Source organism: Zeus faber (assembly GCF_960531495.2).
Source record: "Zeus faber genome assembly, chromosome: 6".
Lineage (NCBI taxonomy): Eukaryota > Metazoa > Chordata > Actinopteri > Zeiformes > Zeidae > Zeus > Zeus faber.
The window spans coordinates 35,784,024-35,806,043 of record NC_137201.1 but is presented as its reverse complement, the minus strand read 5'-3'; the positions used below and the strand labels follow the sequence as shown (position 1 = coordinate 35,806,043).

At 44.1% G+C, this 22,020-nt stretch overlaps 1 protein-coding gene across 1 annotated transcript in view; it reads right to left on the bottom strand.

Moving 5' to 3' along the window:
• The window catches only part of LOC307232114 (receptor-type tyrosine-protein phosphatase zeta-like), an 87,022-nt gene that overhangs the window by 23,370 nt on the left and 41,632 nt on the right, over positions 1-22,020 (bottom strand). The window contains exons 15-22 of the mRNA XM_080002995.1: positions 16,868-16,953; positions 11,895-11,915; positions 11,709-11,805; positions 9,824-9,909; positions 9,587-9,721; positions 9,364-9,495; positions 8,659-8,819; positions 53-188 (exon numbers count right to left, since the gene is read on the bottom strand). Of these exons, the coding sequence (XP_079859121.1) occupies positions 53-188; positions 8,659-8,819; positions 9,364-9,495; positions 9,587-9,721; positions 9,824-9,909; positions 11,709-11,805; positions 11,895-11,915; positions 16,868-16,953 (854 nt within the window). The remainder of the gene's footprint in view (positions 1-52; positions 189-8,658; positions 8,820-9,363; positions 9,496-9,586; positions 9,722-9,823; positions 9,910-11,708; positions 11,806-11,894; positions 11,916-16,867; positions 16,954-22,020) is intronic.

The following is a 22,020-nucleotide window of genomic DNA, read 5'->3' as shown; positions in this document are numbered from 1 at the left end:
TATATTGGTAAAATACACTGGACAACGTTAAGGTCCATCTGTGACCTCTGACCTCTGTCTGGACCAAGAAGTTTCTCTGGGTGCGGATGTGCTTCAGGAAGCCCAAGACGTTGACGCTTCCCTGGTCCTGGATCTGGCTCAGCATGCTGTCCAGGACCAGGTAGGTCCCGGTCCGGCCCACACCAGCACTGGAGGAGGACGGGAATGAGGAGGAGGATCAGCAGCGATGGAGAGTCCATGTCAGCCAAACGGAAACAATGTCGGAATAAAAGTATTGGAGGAAGAAGTTCAGTTCAGTTCAGTTCAGTTTAGTTCAGTTCAGTTGGTTCAACCAGAGAAAGGTTTCTCTGGTTGTTTCTATTGGAGCTCGAGAGGATTCTGGAAGATCTTACCCTGAGAAGCAGCACTGAGCACTGACCTTTTTCTTCACAACCTGGAAAAACCAAAGGACGAAGCTACAGCTGCCAGACAGACAGTTTCAGTCTCAAGTCTCTGGACCAAGCGTTTCCAGAAGAAAGGAACCCGTCCACACCAACGTCCACTACTACTACAACTTCTCAAAGTAAGTCAGTTCTCATGTCACAGTCAGTCCTCAAAGTAACATAACGTCCTGAGCTACAATCCAGGGCTGGCTTTTCTGCTTCAGATATAAAACCAGATCCAAGCCTGTCCAGCTCCAGGTCTCCTCTGGAAGCTCCAAGTCTTCTCTGGTACCTCAATACCCCTCTGGAAGCTTCTCTAGAATCATTCACACAGAACCTTAAGAAGTGTAATGAGTTTAACCCCTTCTGGGTCAGGAATCCACAAAGTGAGATATCCAGACATTTGGATATTGCAGGAATGTCTCCCCAGGGGCGCTAATGGACACTGCTGAGACCTCAGCTCTGTTAACTCTTGTCTTCATCCCCAAATGGTAAAGGTGTCAATTGGAACACTCACCAGGCAAAGAAGTTACTTTCCCTCCTTTCTCCCTCTCAATCTCACACACACAAATGTGTCCCATCGCAGCAAAAGCCGCCGTCTCGTGCATTTCTAAAATGTCCAGGAGCAGCAAATAAGTTGAAAAAACTTTCTTAAAGGAAAATGACATTTTTCCAGATTCTTTTTCTGTCAACGTATTTTCAAAACCCAGTGGAGGTAAACATTCCCCTTAGATGACATGAGGAAACATAGTTCACTTTGCGCTGAAGAACGACGATCGACGGTTTAGCGTTGTGTCACACTGTCACGCTCACACATTGTGACGTCACAATGCGTGAGCGTTTCGATAGAGTTCAGCCTTTAAATATGACGCGTTTTATACACACACGAGACAGCGCCGTCACTTCCGTAAACAAGACGAGGCTCCGCTTTCACTTCTCTGGGAAAACTTGGCTTGAAGAGAAGCGGGTGGAGGAAGATCTACATCATGTCGCGGAGCTTGATGTGAGCAGTGCCATAGATCCAAGTCAGTGTAAGCAGCGCGCACTGGACTTCATGTTCCACCATGACAGTCAGTTCTCCCAGAGCGACGCTGAATGTGATATTACTCTGGACTTGGAGAACATTTCAAACAGCGGATTTCAACCCGAAGGTGACGATGAAACGGGATATTGACAAGAACCACCGGAAAATAAATTCCACTTTTATAGAACATGTATATTGTTAGTGTTGAGTAAAAGCTTTTTAAAAAAAATAAAAGTAGTTGTGTAGTTGTGTTGTTGACGCTGTTGACATGCAGCAGTATGTTTAGCAGCCACGTGGCTTTGGCTCCTCGCTTCGTTGTGGAGCTGAATGAAGACGAGTCTCAAGGTGATTATCTCAGAAACACTGTTTGCCAAACCCTTGTCATCAACAATATACTTGCTCGAGTTGCACAAGTGACACCTTGTTTGGAAGCTCTGATTCTCCCCTTTCAAATGGTGCGAAAAAAAAGAGTCGAAAGCTGCCAAATTACCCTAAAGTATGGTGCGAAAAAAAAGTCGAAAGCCGCCAAATTACCCTAAAGTATGGTGCGAAAAAAAAAGTCGAAAGCCGCCAAATTACCCTAAAGTATGGTGCGAAAAAAAAAGTCGAAAGCCGCCAAATTACCCTAAAGTATGCGGTGGGTCACAAATATAAACAGGTACTCAAATAAAAACGAGGCCTCCAATAAATGCGGGAGTCGCGGTCAACACAAACAAATAAAGTCCTAAACCCTTCCTCAGATTAAGAGCAGGGTTAGGGGAAAATCCAAGGATGAACTACGTATTAGGCAGGCATGTAGTATTAAGTATAATGTACATTCTGCTGCTTTACTGTAAATTGATAAATTCATGAATTACAATCATGCTCAATCATCTTCAACACTTTGTCTTTAACTCATTGTGTGAGAGGAGAACCTAACTCTTAGATTGGAGCAGGTTTTTTTTGTCCTACAGTGCCCCGTGTGCGCACCTTAAAAGTTATTATTACATATTACTCCTACTCTATGGAAATGCTCATTTGAAGTGTATTTTTAGTATCTATCCATCCTTGTTGCTTTTCATAACGACAACTAATGCACACGCAGCGACACAAGTGTAATTTACCATCTGTGGCTTGACTATTGACTATTGACTTTTGATTGTATAAGATTGTTTTTATCTGTATTGCTGCATCACCCTTTATTGTTTATCAGGTTTTTGCTGTTTGCAAAAGGCTGAAGACTAGAACCTATCAATCCACACACTAGGCCACTTTAAAAAGAGGCTAGTAAAACGTTAAAACTAGTCATTTTAATTCATCAAGTATTACATACCTGTTTTGTCTTACCTCTTAGTAGTATATTGCAGTGTTTGTCTTACAACACTGTGTCTATCTTACCATTCAGTATGACACTGCATTGTTGTGGCCCAGGGTTATTTAAGATGTCCACTATCAAGTTGACTGACTGTCATTATTGTCTGCATTATTATTTGAGGTAAATACTTTTATATTACGTATACTACACTACTTCTTTCCATTTTAGATTTTGTTTAAAAAATAACTGTTTAAATACTCTTTAAATTCAGTTTTTAAATACTGTTTTATTTAAATCACTAATTTGCCCCTATTTTACCTTTTTTGTAAAGTTGAGTTGGCTCTGACACTTAGAATCTCATTACTGGTAATGATGTTTGCATTGTTAAGTATTTGACAATAAACTTGAAACTATAATTACATAGACCTAGTTTGAGTGCTCTCATTACAAAGCTTTTGAACTTTGTAATTAAAAAAAATGTAAATAAAAGAACAGCTCCCATTTTTAAATTAAACAACTGTGCAACATGTAGATTAAAATAAATCATTAAGACCTGTTCTCATTCATATGAGAAAAAAAATGTCTGACAATATCTCAGGTAATGAGTCAGGGTTCAAGTTCCAGAGATTATTTGTCACATACATACACATACGGTCGTACATATATTCAGTGAAATGTCACGACACCCAGTGATTACGCACAAGCTCTACAAGCTCGAAAACACTCAAATGTGCGTAATCGACACGCGGTGCTCGCGCAGGTTAGGGGTGAAAATCTCAAATCTCTCTCTGGAATTTGATTGTGTTTTTGTCAAGTTAGCGCCATCTCATGGTGACACGTTGCAATTGAATAAATGGGCACGTTTACAGTCAAATTAAACACGTCCTGTCAAGACACATGAGAAGGAGGGGGAATTCCAGGGGAATGAAAACCAACTGGGAAGCGCATGGTGGTTTGCTGGAAATTGGCTGACAGCCAGTCCTTCACCATCAGGGGGTTGGAGTTGGAGTCTGTAGCACTGAGATCTTCACTGATCAACCACAACATTAAAACCATCTGCCAAATATTATGTATGTCCCCCCTTGTGCCACCAAAACAGCTCTGACCCACCTAACAATGTTTCGGTAGGTGGTACGTGTCTTGTCCTCGACATGAATGCCAGGACCGGGCAGAGCATCACACTGCCTCCACCGGCTTGCCTTCTTCCCATAGTGAAAAAAACCCCAAAAACTCCAAAATTGCAGCGCCCTGTATGGCAGCGGCTACTCCGGCTCTCGATAGCAATGTGCGATTTATGTTAAATATACTGTCTATTCCGACACAGTCAAATACGAGACTCGTTTACAATTGTAGTACATTGCTTGGACTTCGTGCATCCAACTTATCCAGCAGTCTACTGGCTTTGGAACTCAAAACACTCCGCGAACTGGGGATTCTACACCGGCAGGACCCATAGGCCTACCAACAGCAGACTCTCCTACCATCACTGTCCGCCGCAGAGAGCGACACAAGCGGTGTGACAGATCAAAGGCGGCACTCGAGCGGGTATCAGTGCTAGGCTAAAAGCTAACCCCTACATACCTGCGCTTCCATCTATTCTGTCTAATGTCCATTCTCTGGAAAGCAAAATGGAAAATGAAAATATTTGAGACTGGATTTAACTACCCAACGCAAGATAAAAGACTGTTGTGCTCTTATCTTTACTGAGACGTGGCTAAATTCCACTATTCCCGATAGTGACAATCCAATGCGGACAGGAGCCACGCTTTCAGAATCAGACAGAGGCAGAGTCATTGGCGGAGAACTGGTGTTGGAGTCTCTTTGAGTACCCTCGTTTAGCAACTCGCACCTCTTTGGTAAACCTGTACTTAGCCACTTTAAACATGTCTCGGTCCCCACTCCGAAACGCCTCTTCCTTCTCTAACCTTAGCTGTCTGAGTTTAGCTCTGACCCAGTCGTCCAGCATCACAATGTGCTCCTTGTCAAAGTGGCTCAGATCCTTATGCTGCTTCAACACATCAACTTCAACAACTCACTCTTCACCTGCTGCCTCATATATATATCATATATAACACTATACTGTGTGTAAATATATATAAACAATATTCAAGATTCAAGATTCAAGATTCAAGATTTTTATTTGTCACATACATATACATACTTCCATACATATATGCAGTGAAATGTAATGCAACGCACCCGGTGATAGCACACAATAAGTCCTAGGAAAAAGTACAAAAATAAAATAAAATAAAAAGTAGAAAATTCCTTTCTAATAGACCGACTAACTGACTCCTAAAACGTAATACAGTAAGTGGAATACTTATAGAATAAGATAAAAAATATATAGAATAAAATACAATAAAAATAAATTGAAATAAAATGGAATAGGTAGAAGGAATATACCTATGTATATACAGATATGTGCATTTAAAGTGGCATGTGAATTAAAGTGGCATGTGAATGTGAATAGTGTGAGGTAGTGTTTGGGATAATACAGCACAGTATACAACAGTACGGCGCAGCAATACGGCATCACGAACAACCCTGAACAGTGATACAGTATGCGGTACAGTATGCTACATACAGTACAGTAGGTAGTGGAGCCTAGTGCATGGCTCAGTTAGGACCCCTGGTGAGGTCAGCGTTGGCAGTTCTAATGGCTTGAGGGAAGAAACTCCGTCTCAGTCTCTCTGTTCTCGCTGCGTGACTGCGGAGGCGCTTGCCTGACCGCAGCAGCTGGAACAGTCCGTTGTTGGGGTGATGAGGATCCTTCATGATCCTACGGGCTCTGCTACTACACCTCCTGGTGTATAACTCCTGCAAGGGGGGGAGGGTAGTTCCAGTGGTACGTTCAGCTGAACGCACCACCCTCTGCAGGGCCCGCCTGTCCTGGGCAGTACAGTTCCCAAACCAGGCAGTGATGTTGCCTGTCAGGATGCTCTCCACTGCTCCAGAGTAGAAGGACTTGAGGATCCTCACCGAGACCCGGAATTTCCTCAGCTGCCTGAGGTGGTAGAGACGCTGCCTCGCCTTTCTCACCAGAGTGTCTGTGTGAACAGTCCATGTTAAGTCCTCTGTGATGTGGACTCCCAGATATCTGAAGCTGCTCACCCTATCGACAGAAGTCCCATTAATCCACAAGGGCGCGTGCGTCCTCGATTGTGATCCACGCCTAAAGTCCACAATCAGCTCCTTGGTTTTGCTGACGTTCAGGTGGAGGCTGTTGTCCTGGCACCAGAGTGACAGGTCAGCCACCTCCTCGCGGTAGGCCTTCTCATCGCAGTCGGTGATCAGGCCCACGACCACGGTGTCGTCAGCAAACTTGATGATGGTGTTGGAGCTGGACCTGGCCACACAGTCATGTGTGTACAGGGAGTACAGTAGGGGGCTGAGGACGCAGCCCTGGGGGGATCCTGTATTCAGGGTGAGGGAGCTTGACATGTACTTCCCCACCTTGACCACCTGGGGGCGGCCTGTGAGGAAGTCCAGGATCCAGGTGCACAGCGGAGCATTCAATCCTAGCTCCATCAACTTGACAGCCAGTCTGGTGGGAACTATGGTGTTGAAAGCTGAACTATGATCAATGAACAGCATTCTCACATAGGCCCCCTTCTGGCCATCCAGGTGCGTGAGCGTGGTGTGCAGTACCTGGGAGACCGCGTCATCCGTGGATCTGTTCTGCCGGTACGCGAACTGCAACGGGTCCAAGGTGCGGGGGAGGGAGGCGCAGATGTAATCCTTAATCAGCCTCTCGAAACACTTCATGACCACCGAGGTGAGGGCCACCGGACGGTAGTCATTCAGGCAGGTTGGAGAGGCGATCTTCGGGACAGGAACGACGGTGGACCTCTTGAAACAGGATGGGACCACTGATTCAGCCAGGGAGATGTTGAATATTGTGGTGAACACCGGAGCTAGCTGGTTAGCACAGGTCTTCAGTACTCGCCCAGATATGCCATCTGGGCCCGCAGCTTTCCTGGTGTTCACCCGCATCAAAGCCCTCCTGACCTCGTGCACGGACACTGAGAGTGCGCACTCGTCCCCAGCGGTGTAACTCCAATTAGCCGGCAAGCTAGCGGTGCTGCTGCCAGACTCGAACCGCGCATAAAAGGAGTTCAGTTGGTTGGCCAGGGAGGCGTCCGCACTCGTGGCTGGGGAGGAGCTGCTCTTGTAGTTAGTTATTGTTCGCAGCCCCTCCCACAAGCGTCTGGTGTCCCCCCCGCTCCATCTGCAGCTCCACGGTGTCTCTGTACGTCCGTTTGGCGTCCCTCACCGCCCTCCGCAGATTGTACGACGCCGCTTTGTAATTGTCCATGTTACCAGATACAAGTCCGTCGTTGTAAGCGGCCGTGCGCGCATTCAGAGCGCAGCGGATGGATTTATCAACCCATGGTTTCTGGTTTGGAAATATCCGAACTTTCACCGTGGGAACGATTTCATCCGCGAGCGTAGCCACAAAACTCACTACAACCTCCGTAAACTCGCTGACGTCACTTGAACTTGCTTGGAACATGTCTCAGTCTACGTTAGTCAGAGCGTCCTGAAGCGCAGCCTCTGATTGGTCCGTCCACCGCTTCACTTCCCTCGTCATCACCAGATCCCGCGCGATCAGAGGCCTGTAAACAGGAAGCAGCGAGATCGCGGCGTGATCTGATTTCCCGAAAGCAGGAAGCGACACGGGCTTGTATCCGTTCTTGTAAGGAGTGTATCAATGGTCCAGAGTTCTGTCTCCCCTGGTGGCACACGTGATGTGTTGGTGGAAATTCGGCAGAACTTTTTTCAGGTTGGCCCTGTTAAAGTCCCCAGTCACCACCACAGCCGCGTCGGGATGTCTGTTCTGAAATCCGCACAACACATCGTACAGAACCGACAGAGCTGCGTCGGTGTCCGCTTGCGGTGGGATATAAACGGCTGTAATGATGACCGTGCTGAATTCCCGGGGGAGATAAAATGGACGGCATAGGATGGTCAGCTGTTCCAGGTTCGGCGAGCAGGAGTGGGAGAGGAATTTGGTGTTGTTGGCGTTACACCAGCGGTTGTTTACCATTAGGCAGACGCCTCCACCTTTGGATTTCCCCGACTCTCCCGTTCTGTCGCCGCGGAACACGGAGAAGGCCTCGGCTGGACGTATGGCTTCATCCGGCACCAGTGGGGTCAGCCATGTTTCCGTCAGGCAGAGGACGCAACAGTTCCCCGTGTCACGCTGGAATTGAATCCTCGCTCGAAGTTCATCCATCTTGTTCTCCAGGGACTGGACGTTAGCAAGAAGGATGCTTGGCAGAGGTGGACGGTAAGGTTGCGTCCTCATTCTGACCCGAATGCCGCCTCGTTTACCTCGGTGCTTCCTCCGTGGGCCGGCTCGTGGAACAGCGACTCCATTTTTGTTGTTGTAGTTGTTGTTGCGAGTGTTCCCGCGTAGGATTTCCGCCGGCCACTCTGCTCCCACGGATAAAAAGTCCCAAAGTTGTTCGTTTAGGGAAATTTTTATATCCATGAGTGCATCGCGGCCGTATGAGTTAATTGTTGATGTTTTTCTGGCGAACATTGTGATAAAAAAAGGAAAAAAATACTAAAGAGTAAGAAAGTAACCGGAGCGCCGGCGCAGGCGATCGCTAGGGGCGGCGCCACTATCGCCACACAATATATAACAGTATATATAAAATAATAATATATAACAGTATATATAAAATAATAATATATGCCAACCCTTGACAGGTGCCATTGGAACCAGATGATCAATGTTATTCACTTCAGTGGTTTTAATGTTGTGGCTGATCGGTATATCTGTCTGTTACCGTAGTAACTCTCTTGATATCTGTAATACCTAAACCACATCACTTCCTGTGCAGCACGATTACATCCTGCTGGTGTACTATCCAGTACACAGAATTTTAGAGGGTTCTGTGTTACAGTACCTGCAGTGGACTACGACAGGGCCCATGGAGTCTGTCCTGGCCTGCGATGACTTGCGGATGAAGGTGAGGAGGGGGAGGGCGTACTGGGGCACGCCCATGTCTGGCCAATGGGTGTAGTGGAACTGGGTGACAGTTCTCTCAGCACCACCCTTCTGGCTGCCCTGGGGAGTGACAGCAGGACAGGAACCATCAAACTTATTCCCAGCGCCCTAAAATAAAGATAGATATTTGAAGGTTCTCCCTGTTTTCTCCTCATCCTCATGAAGAACTTGGGAGGGTCAAACTGGATGATGCTTCCCTCCATCAGGAGGTGGAGGAGGTATGGATGAGTAATACACTAAATCTCATTTCAAATTTCAGCCATGGACTTTGGCCATGGCCAAATTTCACAGATTCCTGGAGAAAAAACCTTTTGTGTTGTCGCTGTTTGCTCTCCTGAAATCCCTTAATTTGAGTTTTTGCACTCAACAGATTATGGCTTTGTCATCAATCACCCGGCCATCACTCCTCTTCCTGATGGAAGAACGGAGTGTCCAGGTGGAGAAAAGGCTGGAACCTACCAAGTTCTACATTGGGGGAGGAGGGAGCTGGGAGATGGGTCATGTGTCATGGGTCCCGGGTGCTGTGTTCTGGACCCGGGTCTGGACCTGGGTCTAGACCCGGATCCAGACCAGGGTCTGGACACAGACCGGCTGGGTGTGTCACCTTCTTGTGGGTCTTCTGGAGGGTGAAGGTCCTCTGGGTGTAGAAGGCCAGCTCCGTCTCGCTCCTCAGGGTCACCAGGAGACCGCCAAACTCCTCCTGGCCCTCCATTGGCCAGTACTGCTCACACTTCCTCTGGGGGAGACACACCAGTACTACAGTATTACTGCAGGAGTACTACAGTATTACTACAGTAGTACTACAGTATTACCATGGTCCTACTCACCCGTCCGTTCTCCAGTAGCCTGGTTATCATCACTACCACGCCCACCTCCTGCTCCCACATCATCCTCCAGAAATCTGCTCGGCTGCAGCGCAAAGGACCCTGGGTAGCGATGTAGGTCCTGGTCCGCTGGTAGCCCTACACACACACACACACACAGAGTTTCAGACTTGATTAAAAAATGGAAGTGAGTAAATATATTTCACTCAGAAAACACAGCTGGAACCAGTCAGAACTTACGTCGACATAGTTGGCGTTGATGTAGTCCCCTGTCCCCCCCGTGTCTCCGTTGTCCTGAGGAGACAGTCGCACTCTGCTGTGGTCGTCTGGGGAGGAAATGTCAAGATGACTTTAAGGGGAAGAAAGGTGAGTTAAGATCAGGTAAGACTATGGTTAAGAGTAAAGGTAAAGGAGGGTTAAGGTTCAGCGTAAGGTAGGTGTCAGGGTGAAATGTATCAAATTGAGGTCAAGTTTGGATGTTACAACGTCCAAAATGTTGTCACGGAGACGCCATGCTGTCCTGGTGATGTCGTGTTGTCAGGGTGACATCATGTTGTCATGGTGATGTCATGTCAGTTGTCACAGTGATGTCACGGTGACGTCATGTTGTCACAGTGATGTCATGTTGTCATGGTAACGTCATGTCACGGTGATGTTATCACGGTGACGTCATGTTGTCAGTGTGACTTCATGTGGTCACGGTGATGTCATGTCACGGTGATGTCATGTTATCACGGTGACGTCATGTAACCATGGTAATGTCATGTTGGGTCCCGGTTAAATGGGTAAATTGTATCACATTGAGGTAAACTTTGGACGTTACAATGTCCAAAATGTTGTCACATTGATGTCAAGTTGTCACGGTGACGTCATGCTGTCCTGGTGACGTCATGTTGTCATGGTGACATCATGTTGTCACGTGACGTTGTGCTGTCATTGTGATTTTATGTTGTCATGGTGATGTCATGTGGTATTTGTGATGTCATATTGTTACAGTAACGTCATGTTGTCATGGTGACGTCATGTCGTCACGGTGATGTCATGTTATCCCGGTGACGTCACGGTGACTTCATACTGTCATGGTGATGTCATTGTGATGTTGTGTTATCACTGTGATGTCATGCTGTTATTGTGATGTCATGTGGTCACGGTGACATCATGTTGTGATGATGAGGTCATGTTATCACGGTGAACTCATGTTACAGTGATGTCATGTTGTCACAGTGACAGCATGTTGGATTAGGGTTAAATGGGTGAAATGTATTACATTGAGGCAACATTTGACCGTTACAACATCCAAATAGTTGCCACGGCAACGTCATTTTGTCATGGTGATGTCATGTTATCATGGTGATGTCATGTTGTCATTGTGATATCATGTTGTCACGGTGATGTAATGTTGTCACAGTGATGTCATGTTGTCATTGTGAAATCATGTTGTAATGGTGATGACATGCTATCACGGTTACATAATGTCATGGTGACATCATGTTGTCACGGTGATGCCGTGTCAGTTGTCACAGTGATGTCATGGTGACGTCATGTTGTCACAGTGATGTAATGTTGTCATGGTAACTTCATGTCACGGTGATGTCATGTCACAGTGATGTTATCGCGGTGACGTCATGTCATTGTGACTTCATGTTGTCACGGTGATGTCATGTTGTCATGGCGACATCATATGCCACAGTGACATTGTGTTTTAATGGTGATGTCATGTTGTTATTGAGATATTATGTTGTCACGGTGATGTAATGTTGTCACAGTGATGTCATGTTGTCATTGTAATGTCGTGTTTTAATGGTGATGTCATGTTGTCATTGTGATATCATGTTGTAATGGTGATGTCATGTTATCGGGGTTACGTAATGTTGTCATGGTGATGTTCTGTTGTCATTGTGATGTTGTGTTTTAATGGTGATGTCATGTTGTCATTGTGATATCATGTTGTAATGGTGATGTCATGTTATCACGGTTACGTAATGTTGTCATGGTTATGTTGTGTTGTCAGGGTGATGTCATGTTGTCATTGCGGTGTTGTGCTGTCATGGTAACGTCATGTTATCATTGTGATGTGTGTTGTCATGGTGATGTCCCGGTGTGATTCCTCTCCGTACTGACTCACATGCCAGGATGTTGATGTATCGATTTTTCTTCTTGTTGCCAGGGTGACACGAGCTGTCTGTGCTCATCGGCATATCTACTGTGCACTCCCGTACCTCCTGCAACCAGATACAGAACTGAAGTTGTAGGTATGAAGCCCATGGCAGTGAAGCAACCAGCTAGATATTGAACTTGAATCTGCTCTTACCTGGTCGCTGTGTTTCAGAATCTAAGATGGAGGACGAGGCACAGCCGAGGGTTCACCACAGAACAATAAAACAGAAACAACGTTACACAGACACAACGTTACGGAGAACCAAGGAGACAGAAACAACGTTACACAGAAAAGGGAAAGAAACAATGCAATACAGACACGTTACACAGAACAACAAAACAGAAACAATGTTACACAGAAACAACATCATAGAGAAATATCAAGACAGAAACGTTACACAGAAATGAGAAAGAAACAAAGTTATACAGAGACTTACAGAGAAACATTGAGAAAGAAACAACGTTACACAGAGACACATTACAGAGAAACAGCGAGACAGAAACAAGAAGACAGACACCACGTTAGACAGAAACGTTACACAGGAACAAGGAGACAGAAACAACGTTACAGAGAAACAATGAGACAGAAACAAGGTTACACAGAGACAATGTTACAGACAAACAACATTACACAGAAACAACGACACAGAAACAATGTTCCAGAAAAACAACTAGACAAACAACATTCCACAGAAACAACGTTACAGAGAAGCAATGATAAAGAAACGTTACACAGAAGCAACATTACACAGAAACAACGTTACACAGAAAAACGTGATTCAGAAACGTAACACAGATACCACGAGAAGGAAATAACATTTCTCAAAAATAATATTATTAAAAAATAACGTTACCTAGAAACATTACTAAAAACAGCGTAACTCAAAACAACGTTACAAACAAACAACTTTTCACAGAAACGAGAGACACAACACTACACAGAGACAATGAGACAGAAACAATGTTACACAGAAACAACATGACAGAAAAACAATGAGACAAAAACAACATGACAGAGAAACAATGAGACAGAAACAACGTTACACAGAAACAATGAAACAGAAACAACCTTACACAGAAACAACATGACAGAGAAACAACGTTACACAGAAACAATGTTACACAGAAACAATGAGACGGAAACAACGTTACACAGAAACATGACAAAGAAACAATGAGACAGAAACAAAATTACACAGAAACAATGAGACAGAGAAACAATGAGACAAACAATGACACAGTTACAACGTTACACAGAAACGTTACAGAGACACAACGAGACAGAAACAACGTTCCGCATAAACAACGACACAGAAATAACGTTACACGGAATCAACGAGACAGAAACAATGTTACACAGGAACTATGTTACACAGAAACAAGGTTAGACAGAAACAATGAGACAGAAACAACGTTCACAAAAACAACGTTACATAGAGAAAGAAACAATGTTACACAGAGAACATTATAGAGAAACAACAAGACAGAAACAACAGGTAACAGACAATGTTACAGACAAAAAACATTACACAGAAACAATGTTCCAGAGAAACAACTAGACAGAAATAATGTTCCGCAGAAACGTTACAGAGAAACAGTGAGACAGAAACAAGGTTACACAGAAACAATGTTACAGACAAACAACATTACACAAAACAACATTCCACAGAAACAATTTTCCAGAGAAACAACTAGACAAACAACATTCCACAGAAACAACGTTACACAGAAACAATATTACACAGAAACAATGTTGCAACAGAAACAATTTTACATGGAAACAACGTTACACAGAAACAACATGATTCAGAAACAACGTTACACAGATAACACGAGAAGGAAATAACATTTCTCAAAAATAATATTATTAAAAAATAACATTACCTCGAAACATTACTAAAAAACAGCATAACTCAAAAACAATGTTACACAGACATAATCTTACAAACAAACAACTTTTCACAGAAACGAGACGGACACAGAAACAATGAAACAGAAACAACGTTACACAGAATCAACGTTACAGAGAAACAATTAGATAGAAACAATGTTAAACAGGAACAACGAGACAGAAACAACGTTACACAAAAACGTTACAGAGAAACATTGAGAAAGAAACAACGTTACACAGAGACACATTACAGAGAAACAGCGAGACGGAAACAAGGTTACACAGAGACAATGTTACAGACAAAATATTACACAGAAAACAAGGCACGCAACATTACACAGAAACGAGACACACACATTACACAGAAACAACGTTCCAGAGAAATAACATTACAGAGAAACGAGACACACACATTACACAGAAACAACGTTCCAGAGAAATAACATTACAGAGAAACGAGACAGAAACAATGTTACAGAGAAACAGTGAGACAGAAAAAACATTACACAAAAACAACGTAACAGAGAAACAATGAGACAGAAAAAACATTACACAAAAACAACGTTACAGAGAAACAATGAGAAAGAAACAACGTTACACAGAGACCACATTACAGAGAAACAATGAGACAGAAACAACGTTACACAGAAATGTTACAGAGACACACGTGACAGAAACATCGTTCCACATAAACAATGAAAAATAAATAACGTGATAGGGAATCAACGAGACAGAAACAATGGTACACAGATACTATGTGACGGAGAAACAACGAGACAACAACGGGACAGAAACAATGTTACACAGAAACAACGTGACAGAGAAACAAGACAGAAACAACGTTACACAGAAACAACGTGACAGAAAAACATTGAGACAGAAACATTACACAAAAACAACGTTACAGAGAAACAATGAGAAAAAAACAACGTTACACAGAAACAATGTTACACAGAAACGTTTACACTGACGTCAATGAAGTTGAAGTTGGTTTCACATGGAGTCTGACAAACAACAACAATGTGACAAGCCCCGCCCCTCTGTGTTCATGTTAAATGAGCAGCTGATCAAACTGTTCCTCTGGAGACCAAGATCTGCTGTGTGCTGCCTGCAGGCCCTGGATTGAGTGTGAGGATGGCTTTACATGCAGTAAAACACATTCACACACATTAACACACACAGTGACACACCGTAATACACACAGTAACACACCGTAATACACACAGTGACACACACAGTAACCCACAGTAACACACCGTAATACACACAGTAACACACAGTAACACACACAGTGACACACCGTAATACACACAGTAACACACAGTAACACACCGTAATACACACAGTAACACACAGTAACACAGTGACACACCGTAATACACATAGTAATACACCGTAATACACACAGTAACACACCTTAATACACACAGTAACACACAGTAAAAAACACAGTAACACACCATAATAAACACAATAACACACATTGACACACTGTAATACTCACAGTAACACACCTTAATACACACAGTAACACACCATAATACACACAGTAACACACCGTAAAACACAGTAACACACCGTAACACACCGCAATACACACAGTAACACACCGTAATACACACAGTAACACACTGTAATACACACAGTAACACACACAGTAACACACTGTCACACACAGTAACACACACACAGTAACACACAGTAACACACACACAGTAACACACCGTAATACACACAGTAACACACTGTAATACACACAGTAACACACACAGTAACACACTGTCACACACAGTAACACACACACAGTAACACACAGTAACACACACAGTAACACACACACAGTAACACACCGTAACACACACAGTAAAACACACAGTAACACACTGTAATAAACACAGTAACACACACAGTACCACACAGTAACACACAGTCACACACAGTAACACACAAACAGTAACCCACACACAGTAACACACAGTAACACACAGTAAAACACAGTAACACACACACACAGTAACACACACACAGTAACACACAGTAACACAAGTAACACACAGTCATACACATTAACACACAGTAATACACTTTAACACACAGTTATACACATTAACAGCCATACAAGTCAACACACAGTAACACACAATAATATTTGAAAACACACAGTCATACACATTAACACACAGTAACACACATTAACACATAGAAATATCCATTAACACACAGTAATACCCATTAACAGTCATACCAGTAACAGTTATACACATTAGTAACACACAGTAACACACATTAACACATAGAAATACACATTAACACACAGTAATACCCATTAACAGTCATACCAGTAACAGTTATACACGTTAACAGTAACACACAGGAACACACATTAACACATAGAAATACACATTATTACACAGTAATACCCATTAACAGTCATACCAGTAACAGTTATCACACAGTAACACACAGTAATACACAGTGACGCACAGTAATACACAGTCATACACAGTAACACAGTAATACACATTAACACACAGTAACACAGAGTAACACACACAGTAGCACACATTAACACACAGGAATACTCATTAACACAGTTACATACAGTAAAACACAATAACACTTGAAAACACACATTAACACACAGTAATACACAGTAATACACAGTCATACACATTAACACACAGTAATACACATTTACATACAGTAATACACATTAACACACAGTAATACCCATTAACAGTCATACCAGTAACAGTAATACGCGTTAACAGTAACACACAGTAACACACAGTAACACACACAGTAACACACAGTAACACACAGTTACACACAGTAACACACAGTAACACACAGTAATACACAGTGATGCACAGTGATGCACAGTAATACACAGTAATACATAGTCATACACAGTAACACACAGTAACACACACAGTTACACACAGTAACACACAGTAACACACAGTAATACACAGTGATGCACAGTAATACACAGTAATACATAGTCATACACAGTAACACACAGTAATACACAGTTATGCACAGTAATACACAGTAATATGCATTAACAGTTATACACAGTAACACACAGAAAAAAACACAGTAATACACAGTAATACACAGAAAAAACTGGAACAAGTATAACACAGTAATACACAGAAAAACACAGTAATGCACGGTAACACAAAGTAATACACAGTAATACACAGTTATGATGAGATCTGTGGAATATTTACTTCAAACTCTCGGCTGAAGCCATTGGTTTCATGAAGCGTCGCCACGTGTTTGATGAAGTCCCGGAGAGGAAGTGCTGCATGTTCATCTGAAACAGGGCCACACATCACTTAACTTCATTGACTGAACTGAACTGAACTGAACTGAAGTGAACCTAACTCAACCTAACCAAACCTAACCTAACCCTAACCCTAACCCAACCCTACCGAACCCAACCTAACCCAAACCTTACCCAACCTAACCCAAACCTTACCCAACCCAACCTCATCCAACCTAATCCAACCCTAACCTAACCCAACCTAACCAAACCCAACCCAATCTAACCATTACCCAACCTAACCTAACCTGACCTTAACCCATCCTAATCCTAACCCAACTTCAACCACCCTAATCCAACCCTAACCTTACCCAACCTAACCCTAGCCGACCCAATCTAACCCTAACCCAACCTATCCTAACCTGACCCAACTTCAACCACCCTAATCCAACCCTAACCTTAGCCAACCTTACCCAACCTAACCCTAACCAACCCAATCTAATCGAACCCAACCTAACCCTAACCTAACCCTAACCCAATCTAACCCTATCGCAACCCAACCTAACCTGATCTTAACCCAATTTAACCCTAACCCAACTTCAACCAACTTAATCCAACCCTAATCCAACCCTAATCCAACCTTACCCAACCTAACCTAACCCAACCAAACACTAACCTAACTGAACCCAACCTAACCCTAACCCAATCTAATCTAATCCTAACCTAACCCTAACCTACCCCAACCCAACCCAACCCTAACCTAACCAAACCTAATCGAGCCTAACCCAACCTGACCGAACCTAACCCAACATGACCGAACCTAACTAACCCAACCCAACCCAACCTAATGTAGCCTAACCCAACCTAACCCAACATAAAATAACCTAACCCTAACCTTTCTTAACCTAACCCAACCAAAACCATCCCATCTAACTAGGAGCAACTTGTTAGTTGTTTATCAGCATCTTGTTGTTAGTTGGCTCAAGATAATTGAGGAGGCGATACCAGCTGTTATCAACAGGGGCAGGCTATGTAGACACTGCTGTAGTGAAGCGACAGTGGAAGCAGCAGTCTTTGAGGGAGTGAAGACTCGCTCATGTAAAGGACACACTGTCTCTGCTAAATACATATTATCTTCCCTCACACATTATACAATCATAAAATACCATGTGCTTTCAGGATATTTCCACCGGTCACTGCAAGCGCACAACTCATTCCTTTCCCAGGAGACCTCGCAACCCCTCATCTTAACACGTAACTGGACCTCATTTTAACATAACTGGACCCCATCTGAACACGTAACTGGACCCCATCTGAACACGTAACTGGACCCCATCTGAACACGTAACTGGACCCCATCTGAACACGTAACTGGACCCCATCTGAACACGTAACTGGACCCCATCTGAACACGTTACTGGACCCCATCTTAACACGTAACTGGACCTCATCTTAACACGTAACTGGACCTCATCTTAACACGTTACTGGACCTCATCTTAACACGTAACTGGACCGAATCTTAACACGTAACTGGAACTCATCTTAAAATATAACTGGACCCCATCTAAACACGTAACTGGACCTCATCTTAACACATAAATGGACCTCATCTTAACATATACATGTAACTGGACCCCATCTGAACACGTAACTGGACTTAATCTTAACACGTAACTGGACCTCATTTACCACGTAACTGGACCTCAACTTAACATGTAACTGGACCCCATCTGAACACGTAACTGGACCCCATCTTAACACGTAACTGGACCTCATCTTAACACGTAACTGGACCTCATCTTAACACATAACTGGACCTCATCTTAACACGTTACTGGACCTCATTTAACGCATAACTGAACCTCAACTTAACATGTAACTGGAGCTCATCTCAACATATAACTGGACCTCATCTGAACATGTAACTGGACCTGATCTTAACACATAACTGGACCGCATCTTAACATATAACTGGACCCCATCTGAACACGTAACTGGACTTAATCTTAACACATAACTGGACCTCATCTTAACACGTTACTGGACCTCATTTAACGCATAACTGAACCTCAACTTAACATGTAACTGGAGCTCATCTCAACATATAACTGGACCTCATCTGAACATGTAACTGGACCTGATCTTAACACATAACTGGACCGCATCTTAACATATAACTGGACCCCATCTGAACACGTAACTGGACTTAATCTTAACACGTAACTGGACCTCATTTACCACGTAACTGGACCTCAACTAAACATGTAACTGGACCCCATCTGAACACGTAACTGGACCCCATCTTAACACGTAACTGGACCTCATCTTAACATGTAACTGGACCCCATCTGAACACATAACTGGACCTCATCTTAACACGTAACTGGACCTCAACTTAACATGTAACTGGAGCTCATCTCAACATGTCACTCGACCTCATCTGAACATGTAACTGGACCTGATCTTAACACGTAACTGGACCTCATCTTAACATATAACTGGACCCCATCTGAACACGTAACTGGACCTCATTTAACACATAACTGGACCTCATCTTAACACGTAACTGGACCTTGTCTTAATACGTAACTGAACCTCATCTTAACATATAACTGGACCTCATCTTAACACGTCACAGAAGCTCATCTGAACACGTAACCGGACCACATCTGAACACGGAACTGGACCTCATCTTAACACGTAACAACACCTTCTTTCACTTGATGTTAATAATGTCACAGACATGCTCTGCTTTACACTAACCTCATGTCTCGGTAACCTCCATCCCCTCTCCTCCAGACCAGTGTGAGAAGCACCCTGTCCCAGATCATCGGACGAAATTCAGGTCTTCTGAGAGGAAGTGGCACAAGTGGGGAGAGCGCGCTGATCTGAATAAGTATCAATCCTCTTTGTCCTCTTTCTCATCTTGTATTATTAACGCTAAAAACACTTTCTATCAGGACAAGATAAACAACACTACTGATTCACGCAAACTGTTCTATACTTTAAAAACTCTCCTCAACCCTCCACGCTCTCCACCCCCTCTACCCTGACTGCTGATGACTTTTCCACCCTCTTTGAAGAGAAGGTGGCTGCTATCAGCAGCCAATTCCCTCCACCCTCTCTCACCTAACCCTCCCACACATTGACTCCCTTCACTCTTTCTCCCCCCTGTCTGATGCTGACATATCTAACCTCCTTCCCTCCAGCCACCCTACTACCTGTCCCCTTGACCCTATCCCCTCTCATCTTCTGCAGACCAGTTCTCACACCCTCATACCCTCACTCACAGACATCGTCTACACATAACTGGAAACACAGGAAACTTCCCAGACACATTCAAGCAGGCTTGAGTAACACCATTGCTGAAGAAAAGACCACCAAGCCCATCACAAGTAGAGAATTACAGACCTGTCTCTCTTCTGCCATTTCTATACAAAACACTTGAACGTGCTGAGTTTAAACAAACTGATCTTTTTCTGGCACAGAATAACTTGTCAGGCTTCAAATGCCATCACTCCACTGAGACTGCCCTGCTGACGGTTGTGGACTCAGCAACAGCTGCTCATAAAGTATCTCTTCTGATTCTGCTTGATTTATCCGCAGCCTTTGACACTGTTAACCATCATATTCTCTTGTCAAGTCTACCTGATTTTGGTATAACAGGGACGGCGCATGGATGGTTTGAGTCTTCCCTCTCGGGTAGATCCTACAGGGTGTCATGGAAGGAGAGGTGCCCAGCTAAAGACCGGTGTCCCTGAGGGAACTGTGCTCAGCCCTCTTCTCTTCTCACTGTGTACCTCCTCACAGGGATCTGTCATCCAGTGATTGACGACCAGCTAACCTTCTCTGATCAAATTTCCTCTGTCTCCCGATCCTGCAGATTCACCGTGTACAATCAGGAAGATTGGACGGTATCTGTTGGAGCACTCGGCACAGCTCCTTGTCCAGGCGCTGGTCATCCCACGACTAGACGACAGCAATGCTCTACTGGCTGCTCTACCAGCGCTCTGTTAACCCTCTGCAGATAGTTCAGAACGCAGCAGCGCTCCTGGTTTTCAAGCAGCCTAAGCCTCTCTTCATCTCTCTGCACTGGGTCACTGTAGCATCAAGTTCACATCCTTGATGCTCCCCCAAGGCGTCATTGGATCTCCACCCATACACATTGCATCACGTATAAGGCCACATCACCCTGCCGCTCTCCAAGGTCTGCAAATGAGCAGCGTCTAGTGGTGCCTCCACTGTGTGGAATGGCTTCTCAATCCAGACACTTCTCATGGGTGGTGCCCCCAGTGATGAGAGGAGCTACCCAGCTTGTTACGCTCTGCAGAGACACTCACAACCTTCAACAAATACCTGAAGACCCTGCTCTTCCAGGGACATCTGAAGACCCCGCTCTTCCAGGGACACCTGAAGACACTGCTCTTTCAGGAACACCTGAAGACCATGCTCTTCCAGGAAAACCTGAAGACCTATAGACCCTGCTATTTCAGGAACACGTGATGCTGCTGCTCTTCCAAGAACACCTGATGACCCTGCTCCGGGAAAACCCAAATACCTGATCGTATCTTGGCTAACTATTATTGTTTCTGTAGAGGTTGACTAGCTTTAAGTTATTATATTATTATTTTTTTAAGATATTTTTGGGGGCATTTTCATGCTTTATTGGACAGTGACAGGGTGGACAGATGGGAAAGGCAGGGGATGACATGCAGAAAATAGCCTGGTGCCTGTATTGAACACGGCCGCTGCGGCAAGGACTTAGCCTTGGAAATGGTGTGCCCCACCAGGCGTATCACCGGGGCGGCCTTTTAGTTGTTACTTTGACATAATGCACTAACATGAGTACTATCATTTTGCACAAACACACACATTTTTATTTACTAACGACACTTGTATTCTGATTCCTACAGTATCTTGCTCAGTAGCTCAGTCGCGATAGTGGCGCCGCCCCTAGCGATCGCCTGCGCCGGCGCTCCGGTTACTTTCTTACTCTTTAGTATTTTTTTCCATTTTTTATCACAATGTTCGCCAGAAAAACATCAACAATTAACTCATACGGCCGCGATGCACTCATGGATATAAAAATTTCCCTAAACGAACAACTTTGGGACTT